The sequence below is a fragment of the Choloepus didactylus genome, chromosome 24, assembly GCF_015220235.1.
Source record: "Choloepus didactylus isolate mChoDid1 chromosome 24, mChoDid1.pri, whole genome shotgun sequence".
Classification (NCBI taxonomy): Eukaryota; Metazoa; Chordata; class Mammalia; order Pilosa; family Megalonychidae; genus Choloepus; species Choloepus didactylus.
The window spans coordinates 1,508,501-1,523,090 of record NC_051330.1 but is presented as its reverse complement, the minus strand read 5'-3'; the positions used below and the strand labels follow the sequence as shown (position 1 = coordinate 1,523,090).

Here is a 14,590-nt window from a genome sequence, read left to right as displayed (position 1 = left end):
GTTTTTCTTACTCCTCTGTTTGGACATGGTTTATTAATTTTCTTGGGGTATGGTAGGAACATATGGGAAGCAAAGTAGTTATTTTAGGTTATTTGTTTTCCTTAATCCATTGCTTTGTTTGAAATGTTGTGGGGTTTTTTTGGTTGTTGTTTGCCTGTTTGTTTTTAACTTTTTGATAAACAAAGTTAAAAAATTGAAAAAAATCAGTAGAAAAATGGGAGTAAAAACTAAATGACAAATAGGGTGGGATGGGGGGATGGTTTGGGTATTCTCTTTTCACTTTTATTTTTTATTCTTATTCTGATTCTTTCTGATGTAAGGAAAATGTTCAGAAATAGATTGTGGTGATGAACGCATAACTATATGATCATACTGTGAACAGTTGACTGTATACCATGGATGACTGTATGGTTTGTGAATATATTTCAATAAAACTGAATTAAAAAAAAAAAAAAATCATGGCTCTTCTGGGGTCCCTAACAGCTTCAAACCAGCACAGCCCCTGTCTTGATTTCCTGGGGTTGCCATAATAGAGTATAAAAACTAGGCGGCTTGGACAGTATTCATTCTCTCACAGTTCTGGAGGGCAGGAGTCTGAAGTGAGAGTGTGGGCAGAGTGGGTCTCCTCTGACGGGTCTGGGGGATGAGCCTCTCTTGCGTCTTCCAGCTTCAGGTGTTTGCTGGCAGCTCCTGGCCTTCCTTGGCTGGTAGTCGCATCACTCCAGTGTCTGCCACATCTTCACACGGCCAATCTCTGTCCAAATTCCCTTCTAGTAAGGACACCAGTCATTGGATGTGGGGCCCCACTAATCCACTGTGACCTCCTCTTAATGCATCACACCTGCAAAAACCCTGTTTCCACGTAGGAGTACAAGTACAGGGGTTGGGACTTGAGCATGCCTTTTTGGGCAGATGCTCTTCATCCACTGCAGCCACGGCACCACCACCTCGAAGCCTCCGCTTCGTGTTTCCAGAACCTCAAACAAGCAAAGCTGGTCCCCCACCACCACCCCACTGTGAGCAGGGGTGAGGCTGTGCCTCTGAGAGCCCCCACCACCACCACCACGCTGCTGCAAAGTCACCTCCAAGGGGCTCCTTGGCTCTCCACCTGGAGGACACCCCCTCGTTTCTTGTTTCACTTGCTCTGCGGTGCTCACCACAAATCATCCTTGCGCTGACTCCTGGAAAGCAGCGAAGGGTCTGCTCGACGCCTGACCCCGGGATCAAACGGGGCCAGGCACAGAGTGGGGACCCCGGGGACACCCCAGGCCATTCTCTTCCATTTGCCACGACATCCCCTCAGAGACCAGAAACCAGGGTACCACCGGGCACCGTGCAGAAAAGGGCCTGTGCCAGGTGCCCGACGCCAGCCATTACCACGCGGAATGAGGGAAGGACAGAAACCAGAAACCTGGATGCGATTTGACAAGCGGCTTTAGTCTTCTATGGAATCGAATCACACGAAACGAGCGCTTGCGTCTTGTATCTCTGGTTTTGTGTCATGTTTCCTTCCCTGACTGTTCGCGTTGAATGCACTGTACCAAGCGCTGGTCTGTGAGGGACTGGAAACGGGGAGGCCTGGCCTTTGCACAAGAATGCATCCCAGCTCTTTCCCACAGAATGCCACCTTCCCGATCTGATCACCCCAGTTTGGAGTGACGCCCCCTCCCTTCCAGCTGCAACTCCCCCCAAGCCCACACCCTGTGAGCTGCATCTGCATTGGCCTGTGTCAACCAAAGCCCGCAAGCCAGGGACACCACAGCCCATTCTCGGGCTTCTAATGTTTTGTGCCCATGTATAGAACATTCTATCTTGTTCTCAGGGTCCTCGAGGCTGCCCAGGAGGTGCCCAGGGACCCTGTGCAGGGACGAGCATGACAGCTCCTCGCGGTCAGGACATCTGTCCAGCCGCCAGCCCTCGCAGGCGTGGCCACCCAGCCTGCCCCTCCTAACCCCACCTGCCTGCCTGCCCCTCTCCAGCAAGTCCAGGAGACACCTCGAGGCAACTGAGCTCCACGACCTGGGCTTTACTCCCGCTTGCAATCCAGAAACTTGCCAAAGGGGGACAAAGCGTGGTTCCAGCTCTGGATCTTTACGGCGAGGGCCACCCCACTGATCAGAGGTTCCTGGAACCACGCTGGACGTCAACCTCCACTCGGTGACCCCCAACACAGCACAACTCAGGTGGGGCAGCAGCAGGGGCAGAGTATGGGGTGAGCTTTGCTGAGCCCCCCTCAGGGCAGACACAAGTCAGGAGCAGGGAAAAGGCCCGGAATGGTGGAATGTTCCAGAATCCTGAGCATGGCCCAGCAGAGCCTGGCTCCACAAGGTGGCACATGAGGGGGTACCAGCACCCCTGGATGAGAGGTGAGGATGGTGAGCAGGTGGCAGAGACCTGGGCCTGGTCACAGGAAAGATAAAGCAGCACCAACGGGGGTGGGGGGCACACCCCTCCCCAACCACCTCCAACCCAGTGCAGAGACGAGGGGCTGAGTGTAAGCACGTCCCCACTCTAATCAAGAGGAAAATGTTGAACGTGCCAGAGCCCTGCGGCACACCACTGGAGACCACTCTCCAGGGTACACTGCTTGCACTCAACCAGCTTTAAATGTTTTTAAAATGCAAACTATTTTTTCACAACTAAAAATGCACTCTTTTGGTTATAACAGAAACATGCTGTGCCAGTTTGGATATATTGTGTCCCACCAAAAGCCATATTCTTTAATACAATCTCATGGGGGCAGATGTATTAGTGCGGATTAGGTTGGAATCTTTTGATTGTTTCCATGGAGATGTGACTCAATCAACTGTGGGTGAAACAGTTGATTAAATTTTTTCCATGGAGAAACAAGAATAATAAATAATAATAATGGTGGGTCTTGATCTAATCACTGGAGTCCTGTAAAAGAGCTCACAAACAGAAGGACCTCAGGGTAGCTGAGAGGGACACTTTGGAGAGAAGCTAAGAGCTGACACTGACGCTGACACTTGGAGATGCTTGGAGACGTTTGGAGATAATAGCCCAGAGTTTGCTCCAGAGAAGCTAAGAAAGGACCCCAATGCTTAGATGCACAGCAACTGAAGAAAGTAAGAGAGATTCAGAGGTACTTTGGAGAAAGCCATTTTGAAACACAACCCAGGAGCAAAGGACCAGCAGACACCAGCCACGTGCTTCCCAGCTGACAGGTATTCCGGGCACCATTGGCCTTTCTTCCGTGAAGGTGTCCTCTTGTTGATGCCTTAGTTTGGACACTTTTATGGCCTTAGGACTGTAAATTTGTAACCTAATAAATCTCCTTTATAAAAGCCAAACCATTCCTGGTATTTTGCATAATGACAGCATTAGCAAACCAGAACTCATGCTTCTCACGATAAATTAAGAAAATATAGTAAAAATACAAGAGAAAAAAAATAATGAAGCATTAGCCACTATTGCTCAGAGATAAATGCTGTTAGCATTGGATGTATTTCTTCTGTTCCTTTTTGCAGATATATTTGTCCACAAAATTGAAATAATCCTGAATGTTTATATCCTGCTTAAACAAGCAAACAAAGCAAACCGAAAAACCACCTAAACATGACGCTGGGACCATTCACACAAACCCAATAACATGCTTTGAAAATGTGATTTAATGGTGGCCTGTATTCTACGGCATGGATGCGCCGTAATTTATTTAACTAGACCCCGATTACTGAAGGGTGCTTATTGAGGTTGTTTCCAGATGTTTTCCCTTAGAAATAAGGTTGTGGCAGTTATTTTGTTCTTGAAACTCTGTCCACAGCTCTGCCAACTGCTTTGGAGTCAAGTCATGGAAATGAATGACCAAGACAAAAAATGAATCTTTTCAAGGGCAGTGATACATACCATCCTATTTCTTCCTAGAAATCTGTGCAAATTTAAACTCATACCAGAAAAATGTGCTTGTCACTCAAGTCAGCAGTGACGCCGTCTTCTTAATCTTAGCATAGTTGATGCTTTACAATCGATATATTATTTTATTTCTTCAATTAACAGTGAAGTTGGATATTCTCGTCACCCCCCCCCCTTTTTCTTTTTCTTTTTTTTTTGGCCAGTTGTATGTTTGCTTCTGTTAACCATTTATTTCCATTGCCAATTTTGTTTTTATTTCTGATTTTTACGAGCTCTTCATCTTTTAGGATATCTTTGTCATACTGCAAATGTTGTTCCTGTTTGTTGTTTGCCTTTTAATTTAATTGTGTTTGGGACAGATAGAAGTTTATATTTTAAATATCAAAATCTATCTGTCTTCCCCTTTACCATTCCTTCTACTGGATTTATGCTTAGAAAACCCTTGTCAACCACTATTTTCTTTTTGATTTGTATAGTTTAACTGGTTGAATGCTTTATTTGCTATATTTATCATATGATATATTTAATTTACTATATATTAAATTCATATTTATCATGAACTTACCACATTTAGTAAACAGTCAATTTATATTGATCCTATATTAAATCACTTATACAAGGAGAGTTTTCAGAGCTCTACATCTTACTATATTGATCTGTTAATGTGCATGGAAATGTAACATGAATTTAATTATTCCAGCTGTACACTTTGTTTGAAGTAAGGCCCTTTTTATTTGTTTGGCTTTCAAGGCCTTCCCAGACATTCTTGACTATTTGTGATTCGAGAGAAACCTGAAATTGTTTTGCCAAATGTTCAGTTATTAACGTGGGAAAAATTGACACTCTGCTATATCCAGACACATCTCTTCATTTCCTTTTAATTTTTTCCTGTTACTAACAAGGTGCAATTTTCTTCCTATAAATACTGAGTCTGTCTTGCCAGAACCATTCCAGGTATTTTCCATTTTTGGTTACCATCATAAAGGGAACTTTGCTCTTTATCACTACTGCCAGGCATTGTTGGGTCACCCAGAAATTATTATTTTTTGTATAATTATCTTTTATTTGTCTGTGCCACCAAACTCCTTTATTAATTCTAAAAGTTGCACAATCGATTCTTTGGGGGTACACAGACACACAATCGATTCTTTGGGGGTACACAGGCACACAGTCATCAGCAAACAGTTAAAATTTTGCCCGCTCTCTTCTGATATTTGTTTCGTGCCACATGGCCTTGTCTAGAGTTTCCTGAACCTTAGGAACAAGGTTAAACGATGTCTCTTTCTTGTTTCCAGTTGCACCGTGAAAGCTCTGAGGACTTCCCAAGGCACGTTCTGTAAGGTGGTGATTCGCTGAGGACAGGGGTTCCCTCAAGAAACAGGTTTGAGAAACTATGCGTACAGTATTGCCCGCTGGGAGGGTCACCGGGCACATCTCCACAGTAAAGTCTCTGAGAAATCTTGTCGGAATTCCTGCTTTATTTTGTTTCTCCAGCATTTCCCAGGATCATTGGCCTGGGGAATTCCTCTATTAACAGCCCAAGGAATCAGTTACGCAGGACGCTTTTAAGTAAGTTGTGTTTCTTTTTCCACTTCCAAAACAATTTTGGTCATCATGCTACTATCTGTTTTCCTCAGAGACTTACAGACCAGGGTGCCCTCTCACCCTCTCAGCTCCTGTGGATCCAGCTGCCCCTGACTCTACACGCTGTGCACAGGCTGAGAGTGTGTGCACGTCAGGGTTCTCTCCTCTCCTAACCGCAGGTTCTGGATCCCCGCCCTGGGCTCCGGAGCCAACGCCGGCCTTCCCCTGGACGGCTCCACGTGGACGGCGGCAGGGACCTCAAACCCAGCCTGTCCCAGCTGAACTCATCGTTTTCATCCCCCAAACCCGCTTTGCTCCTCTGCTCTCCACCTCAGGGGAAAGCATCTGCAGCCACCCAGCTGCCCAAGGCAGGGACGCGGGTTCCACACTTCCCTTCCGTCTGCCCTCCTTTCTCCGTCCCTCCCAGGCCACTGCTCCCGCCAGCTCGGTGTGCACCCAGAGCCCAGGATCTTCTCAGAAATGCAAATCGGATCATGCCTCTATCCTGCTTAAAGCTGCCCAATGGCTCCCACTGTCCTCGTGGGAAAGTCAAGCCCATCGGTTTCTCCTTCTGGCTTCTTGAGCATCAACGTCTGCTCTTCTGACCCTCGAATTCTTCTCTCCAATCAGACTCAGCCGTGCTCTGTTCCTCCGACGCGTCCTGCTCTCTCGCCCCTGCAGCCTTTGAACGGGTAACATTCTTTCCCGACGCCTTTCCCCCTTTGCTCACTTCACCTGGCTCAAGGGAACCCACCTTTGATTCTTGGCTGCAATGTCACTTCCTGCGTTGACTTTCCTCACCTCGTAGATGAGGCTCAGGCTGCCCCACGTCTCCCCAGTTGAAGCCCTTGAGATGTGCTACTATAATTATGTACTTGCACGGATCTCCCTCTCGAAGAGGTCCCAAAAGGATGGGGCCGTGTCGATGAAAATCCCTAACACCCAGCACAGCACCTGGCACAGGAAGCCCTTCAGAAAGCATTTGTTTGCTGGATGATGAGTTTTGTCATTAGACAAAACTCTGTGATGAAAGATGTGGCTAGATTTCCTGATATTAAACAATGCCCACATTCCTAAATTTACCTTCAAGGAAATTTCTCTTTGTGCCTTATTGAATTAAACTCTTGATTCCTTGGGATTTTCATAATATTTTTAGAAGTGAGACAGGGCTGTCCTTTGCTTGGATCTCCCACCTTTGGCAGTTTTTAGTGTAAGGATCATACTGGCTACAAAAAAAAAAAATGAATTGGGTGGATTTCATACACATACAGCATAATACTTGCTTAATTGCAATTTCACTGCAAACAAAACAGAATGCAAGGATACACAGACAAAAAACAGATTATCTGACTCTATTTTTAGAGGAAATTTTAAGGTAACTGAAAACAGTGCAAAACTTGTGTTTCCTCCATGGCTATGGGACTTGCAGGTTGTCTAACTTTTTTTTAAATCTGCTGTGAAATATTTCCATTTTCCCAGGAAATCCCCAATTTCACCAGGATCCTCAGGTTCCTGACACAGAGTTCCTTGAATTATCACCATCAGGTTTTGTCTTCCTTCTGCAAATATTCTCACTATAACCACCCCACCCTTCTTCCCACTGGTGACAGTGAAGGCTGACGAACAATGGAGGAGGCTTTGTTCCACTGACAGACCACGACTCGGAAGGTGACACTTTTTTGGCCAAATAAGATCCAAAAGCTTTGCCAGCACTGGTAAGCATTGAACCCTATATAATTTCTAAATTTTCTCCTTAATCAATTTGGGAGCAAGCAGTGGGGGAAAACCAGCTGCCACCTGGTGCCCAGGCCAATCAGCAGCCTTCCTGTCCTTCGCACCCCAGGACCCAAAGTCTCCCACTTCCTCTCTCCAGCTGTGGGAAGAGTGTGCCCATCCCTCATCCTCTAAGATGCCAGAAGAGCCTTCTGAGGATCCTGCTGCAAGTCGGGTAGGGAGGGTTGAAAGGACCCAGCCTGAGGGAGGGGGGAGATGACAAGAGTAGAGAAGAAAGGCCCTTCTTGATGGGCTACTCCATGGAGATCAAAGATGAGTGTCTACCATGGGACATTCCAAGACGCCCTAGTGGATGAAGCACAGGAAAAAGATTGCTGGGCTAGGGGCCACCACCAAGCATGTCCTCCCCTGCATCTGGGTGGTCTAGCCCACCACCAAAAAAAAAAAAAAAAAATGGGATAAAGGGCTCAGTGAACCCTCTTCCTGCTTTCTTAGCTATGTTCACCTGCACACCCCCTCCTCTGTCAATCACCACTGGGCTTCCTAGGTAGTGGAGACACGGAGAAGATTCCTAAAGGGGATCTTTCAACTTGGTGTCCAGTTGCTTGGTCAACCTCTAGCCTGCTTGTTACCATGAGGGTATTTCATGGATAAGTTTGCATCTACAATCAGTCAACTGCATCTACAATCAACAAAGGAGACTGCCCTCAGCAACGTAAGCAGTCTCCTCATCCAATCAGTTAGAGGTCTTCAAAGCCAGCACTGAGAATGTCAGAGGTAAGAAGAGGAATTTGGGCTGAACTTCAGCATTGGCTCCTGCAGCCAGATCCCCCTGGGGAATTTGCTCTAAGAACTTCAGCATCACCCATACCAGGGTTTCCAGCCTGCAGCTTGCCCCATGGCATTTGGACTTGCCAGTTCCCTTGCATGAGCCAATTCCTTACAATAATTCTCTCTCTATATATAACAAGTTCTATATGTTCTTATTTTATATGTATAGTTTCTCTGGAGAACCCTGACTGATAAGCCTCCTAGTGTGACTGATTATCCTGGATCCTTTCTCTTCTGCTGGGATAAGCGGCCTGCTGTTTCTAATCTTTTAGCTGGTGTTTCCTCCCTTTTATTCTAGATTAAATATTCCAGAGATTTTCTCCCCAAGGGTCTTTTATTGATTGATTCTACTGTGTCCTTCCATTTTCTAATTTACTGTTTTCTGCTTTTTTTTCTGAACTTTTTCCCTATTTTTCTTTCCACGGGTTTCTGTTCTTGTTGTTGAAATTTGTTCTAACTTATTGAGTTGAACAGTGGGTTAACTTGTTTTCATTCCATCATGTATAATCATGGAAAGCAGCTGCAAATTCACTCTTGACTATAGCTTTAGCCACATCTGTAGATTTTGGTATGTAATGTTCTTGTTTTCATTATTCCAAAGAGTCTACAATTGCAGTTCTACTGATCTCATTCTTAGGACATTTTAAAAATCTCCAAATGGACTGGAAGTTCTAGGATTATATATTTTCCCTCAGGTTTTACGACACTGGCTCAGAGAATATGGCCTGAATAGTTTTGTCATATAAAGTTCACCAAAATTTTCTTTATTGCCTAAAATACTTTTGTAATTTTTAACTGTCCTATGATTTCACAAAAAAGGAAGGTACATCTTCTTTCAGTAGGGCAAGAAAAAAATGAGGTAACTACTAATTTAGTTTGATTCATTATGTTGCTCAAAACCTCTATGCCTTTTAAAATTTAACCTGTTAAAGGCCTTGTAAAGGGTATTATCAAAGATGCCAATTTTTTATTTTTATTTTTTTTTGCCAATTTCTCCTTTGTTTCAATGATTTGCTTTTACATATTTTATGTTCTCCTTAGTGTACATAAAGACCTAAACTGATATCCCCAAGATGGCTGCCTTTAGTTGCTTTAAAGTGACATATTTTACACATGTGAGGAAAGTGGGCTCAAACTCTCCATGACCTGGAATTTGTCCTTCACGGGAACCCTCACTGTCCTTATGTTCCTTGTAAGTTGTGTGCAGTTTGATTGCATTTGGGGGGACTGAGATCCTCTGTCGTTTAGTAAAGGAGTTTAGCAAAACCTTTACACAATTATCATGCCTGCAGCATTTGATCTGACTACAATGATATTTTCTATGCACCTGCACGTAGTCAGACCACAGAATCTAGAAGCAGACTTCCTGAGCGAGAAGCCCAACTCCTGGGGAGCCTAACGGCACTGGCTGGCTTACCTCAACCATGCCCTGAATCGCTTTAAGACTTTTTACCTGGGAGGTGGGGACTGTTACGGTGTCCACTTCCCTATCTGTTCTGGAGATTTAGTCAAGATGGGTGATGGTGAATTTCATGTGTCAGCACGGCCAGTTTACAGTGTCCAGTTGTTTGGCTAAGCAAGCACTGCCTGCAAAGGTTATTTCATGGACGGATTTACATGAATAGTCAGTTGACTGCATCTGCAGCTGATTGCATCTACAGCTGATTGCATCTACAATCGACAAAGGTGATTACCCTCAGCAATGTACAAAGTCTCCTCATCCAATCAGTTGGGGATCTCAGAAGTCAGAAAGAAGAATTTCTGCCTCTACTCAAGACAGTTATTTTCTTCTGGGGGGAGTCAACTTCCCCTTCATCCGTATTTCCGGCTTGCAGCCTGCCCTATGGAGTTGGTACGTGCCAGATTTCAGAATCACCTTTATCTGAGTTTCCAGCTTGCAGCCTCCTCGACAGAATTCAGACTTGCCAATCCCCGTGCTCATGTGGCCATGCCGGTTCTGTTTTTCCAGAGAGCCCCAACTAATACAATACCTGCAAAGTGCGTTCAACGCACCTGCCCCAGGCACTCACTCAGTCTCACCAGCTGGCACCCAAGGGCTCCTTCCGTCCTCACAACCTCTCTTTGCACCGTCTCCCACTATCTTTCCCACTCTGGTCATTGCCTCTGGGTGGCTTTCTACCCCACTTCATAGACCCCTTTGTGCTGCTAGGAAAGATGGTTCCAAAATTGACAGGAAGAGAAGGTAGGAAGGTCCAGAGGGCTCAGGCAATAACAAAGCGAAGAGGCATGAGGAGAAGGGGCCCTCGTTCAAGTGAAGGGAGAGGGAGAAAGTGAAGCGGGTATCTAGGGGTGGCTCACAAGTTTCCCGTAGAAACCACAGGGCAGCAGGGGAGAGACACGTGGTTGGGCAAATACACCCCCTTTCCAAAGCAGCCCATGCCTCGGCGCAGAGCCCCTCCACAGGGGATGGGCAGGACGGCCCCCGCCCGGCCCGCTCACCTTCCCGTAGCTCAGGAGGATTATCCGCACCAGGACCACGTTGATGTGGGCGCCCAAGGACTCGTCGTGATAGATTTCGTTGACCTGAAAGACAACCAGGGAGGGGTCAGCGGGAACCACTGTCCCCAGGACCAGCCCCGGCTTTGCAGACGGCTTCCCCCCAACCAGCCCCCAGGCCAGCCCCCTGCGAGCCTCCTCGCCCCCTTCTCCTCCCTCTTTCTCACACTCTCTGTCAGTCCCACAAACGCCATCTCTGACCCGGCTCTTGAATCCAGACCCCCGTTTCCCTCTGGACACCCACCCCCTTTGCAGCCAGCACCGGCTCCACCCTTCTCAGTGGAATCCAGACCCTGCCCTCCAGCCCTGGGTTTTTCACCTGGAGCCTGAACTTGGATTGGAAATGATCCCTTGGTTTTGGCTCCAGCCTCTGCCCAAAATGTGCCATTTCCTTCAAGCACGAACGAAGGCAGCAGAGAGCAGAACGCACCCCATGGTGCTTGCTCACGGTTTCATCACAGCTGGGAGACGGCCACTGTTTTTTTAGACCCACCACTAGCTCTTACTTCTAATGCATTAATACAAAGCAGATAGTACTAGATCACAAATGTAGTTCCTGTTTTATGTTTTGGGAACTGTATTTGGCTTCCTTTATATATACATATTTTGGCTTCCTTTGTATTTTACAATTATTTTATGCCCATGTGCTTTCTTATTCTTATTTCTCATCCTGGGCTTCATCGGATGTCTGAGGGATCCCTGATACAATAAATGTGATGAGTCCCCACTCTCACCCACTCTGCACTCCCTCTGCCTTATCTGGGGAAGGCCCCAGTCTGCCCCCTCCTTCCTTATCTGCCCAAATCCTACTCATCCTGTGAGGCCCAGCCTTGCGGCCACTTCCTTCCAGAAGTCTGCGTCAGCTCTTCATCAAGCCTGAGTGCTGTGATGGTTTGGAGCTGTTATGCACCCTAGAAAAGGTCATGTTCCTTTCATGTAGACCTACTGTGGGTGGGACCTTTTGATTAGGTTATTTAAATTGAGGTGTGACCCACCTCATTTAAGGTGGGTCTTAATCCTCTTACTGGAGTCCTTTGTAAGAGGATAAAACACAGAAAAAAGCCCCAAGGAAGTTGAAAGAGAAAAAGCCTCAGAAGCTGGGAGAGACCGAAGCTAAAAGAGAGAAACACGCAGAAGTTCAGAGATGAAGCTATTGCAGCCAGAAGCTGGAAGCAACGAAACCCAGGAGAGAAGGACGAGCAGCCTCCGGCCACGTGCCTTCCCACGTGACAGGAGCCCAAGCTTGCCCGCAGCCTGTCTTCAGAGAAGGTGTGCTGGTTTGAATCTGTTATGCAATCCACAAAAGCCATGTTCTTTTAACCCAATCTTGTGGGGCTGGACCTATCATAGGTAGGATCTTTTGATTAGGTTGTTTCCATGGAGATGTGACCCACTCAATTGTGGGTGTGACTTTCTGAGTAAATTATTTCCATGGAGATGTGATCTCACCCATTCATGGTGGATCTTAATTAGTTTACTGGCATCCTCTATGACACAGTAAAAGGCAGAGACATTTGAAAGACAGCTCAGAGACGCTTAGAGAGAAAACACCTATAGACATTTTGGAGACAGCCATTGGAAACCAGAACCAGGAGAGAAGCTAAGAGAGGACCCCAGACGCTTAGAGAGAAAAATCCTGGGAGAAACAAGGACACACAGGAGCTGAGAGAGAAAAGCTAAGACAGAAGCCCAGAGACATTTTGGAGAAAGCAATGGAAACCAGAAGCTAAACCCGGGAGAGGCCCAGCAGATCCGGCCACGTGCCTTCCCCACGTGACAGAGGAGCCCCAGATGCCATCAGCCTTTCTTCAGAGACGCTATCCTCCTATTGATGCCTTAATTTGGACATTTTCACTGCCTTAAAACTGTGAACTTGTAAGGTAATAAATCTGCATTATGAAAAGCCAGTCCATTTCTGGTATATTGCATTTCATCAGCTTTAGTAAACTAAAACAAGTGGTATGTTGCTTCTGGAACTCTGTGAGCTCACCTGTCACCTTTATTTTTCCCGTTTGTATGCCCAGGGCCCAGGTCACAGCGGCGTACGGCAGATCCTCCGTGGAAATGCTTATGGACAGAATAAATCCCTGCCCACCAGCACAGAGTGGACAGGCGTGAAATGGCCGAGCGCTCCCTCCCCGTGAGCAGACAACGCCCAGGGACTGCTGACCGCATCCTCTGGGAGTGCAGACACCGCCGAGCAGCCCCCGGGCCTACCCTGTCATCTCGGCCAGGGCCGTGGGCTCTCAGACCCCACGTGTTGGGGATTGAATCACGTCCCCCACCAACGACAAGTTCAAGTCCTAAGCCCCGGCCCTGAGCCGGGGGGACCCACTTGTAAAGAGGGCGTTGAAGGTGTTATCACCATTTAAGACGTGGACTTGTTTGTGAGTCATATCTTGGAACAGCCTATTTAGATGAGGCCAAGCTGAGCCGGGGTGAACGTCATCATTATGGCTGGAATCCTCATAAGCAAAGGAAATTGAGACGCCGTCGGTCAGCAGAAGCCAGAGGTCAGCAGAAGCCCGAGGTCAGCCGAAAGCAGAGGAGCAGACACGAGAAGAAAGAGACAGCCACGTGTCAGTCTGGGAGAGAGGAAGTCCTGCCGATAGCTGGATTTTGGACTTCTAACCTCCAAACCCATGAGCCAATATATTCTGTTTGTGAAAGCCAACCTGTTGTGTGGTATTTGTCATAGCAGCCCTGGCAGACCAAGACACCAAGTTTTTACATCTCTGAGTAATAGTAATTCCTACCTATGGGCAGTAGGAAGACACCTGGATATCTGCGAGTTGACACCTCATTAAGTCATGATGGACGAGACAGCTCGGGAGGGGCCACAGCAGCTTCCTGAGATGGAGCAGGGGCCGGGGACTGCTGTCACCAGGTGGGGGGCAGAGCTAGCAAGCCTGAGGCCTCCAGTGCAGGCCCCCTCCCAGGGGCATCCTGCCCAGCAAACCTACCTTCTGTTTATAATCTGGTCCCCACGCTGCTTTCCAGCAGGGAAGGGACAACTGACCAGCCCTGCAGGGCACAGGGTGTCCCAGTAGCCCAGGGCTCTGAGCCCACCACCAGGAGGCTGGTGGGGGAGGGGTGGAGTCCCTGCCTCAGGGCCACCTGCCAGACCCCCAGAGCCCCCCACCTCGCTGCCTGCACCTAACCAGGGGTCCCCCAAAGAGCTCAGCCAACTCACACATCCCCTGTCCTCTCCTTCTGCAAAATAAGGACAGTTGTCTACACCTCACAAAGCTGTTGTGATGATTAAATTTCCACACATGTGCAATGCAGTGACAGGTTTCAAAATAGTAAAATGGTGTTGGGTTGGTTTTCTTTTTCCAAGTTTAAAAAAAAAAAAAAAAAACACTTCAGTTTGAAATACTTTCAAATTTACAGGACAATTGCAAAAATAATACCCCATACAGAGAACTCCAACCTACCCCTATCCCCCCAGATACCTGGATCCACCAATTTTAACATTTTCCCATATTTGCCATATTATTCTATCTATCCATCTATCTGTCTTTCTATCTATAAACCCATTTTCTAAACACTCACAGGTAGGTTGAACGCATCATGCTTCTTGAACACTTAATACTGCCACGCACATTTCCTAAGAATAAAGATACTCACTTACATACCTGCCTTAAGTGTAGTTTTCAAGTTCAAGAAATTGAACATTGTTGTAGTTTCCTTGTTGCTAAAACAAATCCCATATAATGACTTGGCTTAAACAATGGGAATTTATTGGCTCAGGTTGTGAGGCCAGGAGGAGTCCAAAACTGAGACGTCAGCTGGGCGATGCTTTCTCCCAGAAGACCGTGGTGTTGGGGGCTGGCGGCCAGCAGTCCTCGGTCCTTACACTGTCTGTCACATGGCAAACTTCATGTAGCTCTTGCTGAAATTAGATATTTATAGATTAGGAGTCCAAAACTGCTGATTTCTCATTACACTGTATGCATTTGCCTTTTAGAAGCTGTAAGAAGTTAAAAGTGGAGTTGCAAACCAAAAGTACAATAGTACTGGCATGTATGTTTACCCGTTGCTAACCTTACTG

At 46.8% G+C, this 14,590-nt stretch overlaps 1 protein-coding gene across 1 annotated transcript in view; it reads right to left on the bottom strand.

The window, feature by feature from the left end:
* Window positions 1-14,590, bottom strand: part of ADAMTS2 (ADAM metallopeptidase with thrombospondin type 1 motif 2) — a 227,643-nt gene that overhangs the window by 63,162 nt on the left and 149,891 nt on the right. The window contains 1 exon segment of the mRNA XM_037817818.1: window positions 10,480-10,563. Coding sequence (XP_037673746.1) covers window positions 10,480-10,563 — 84 coding nt within the window.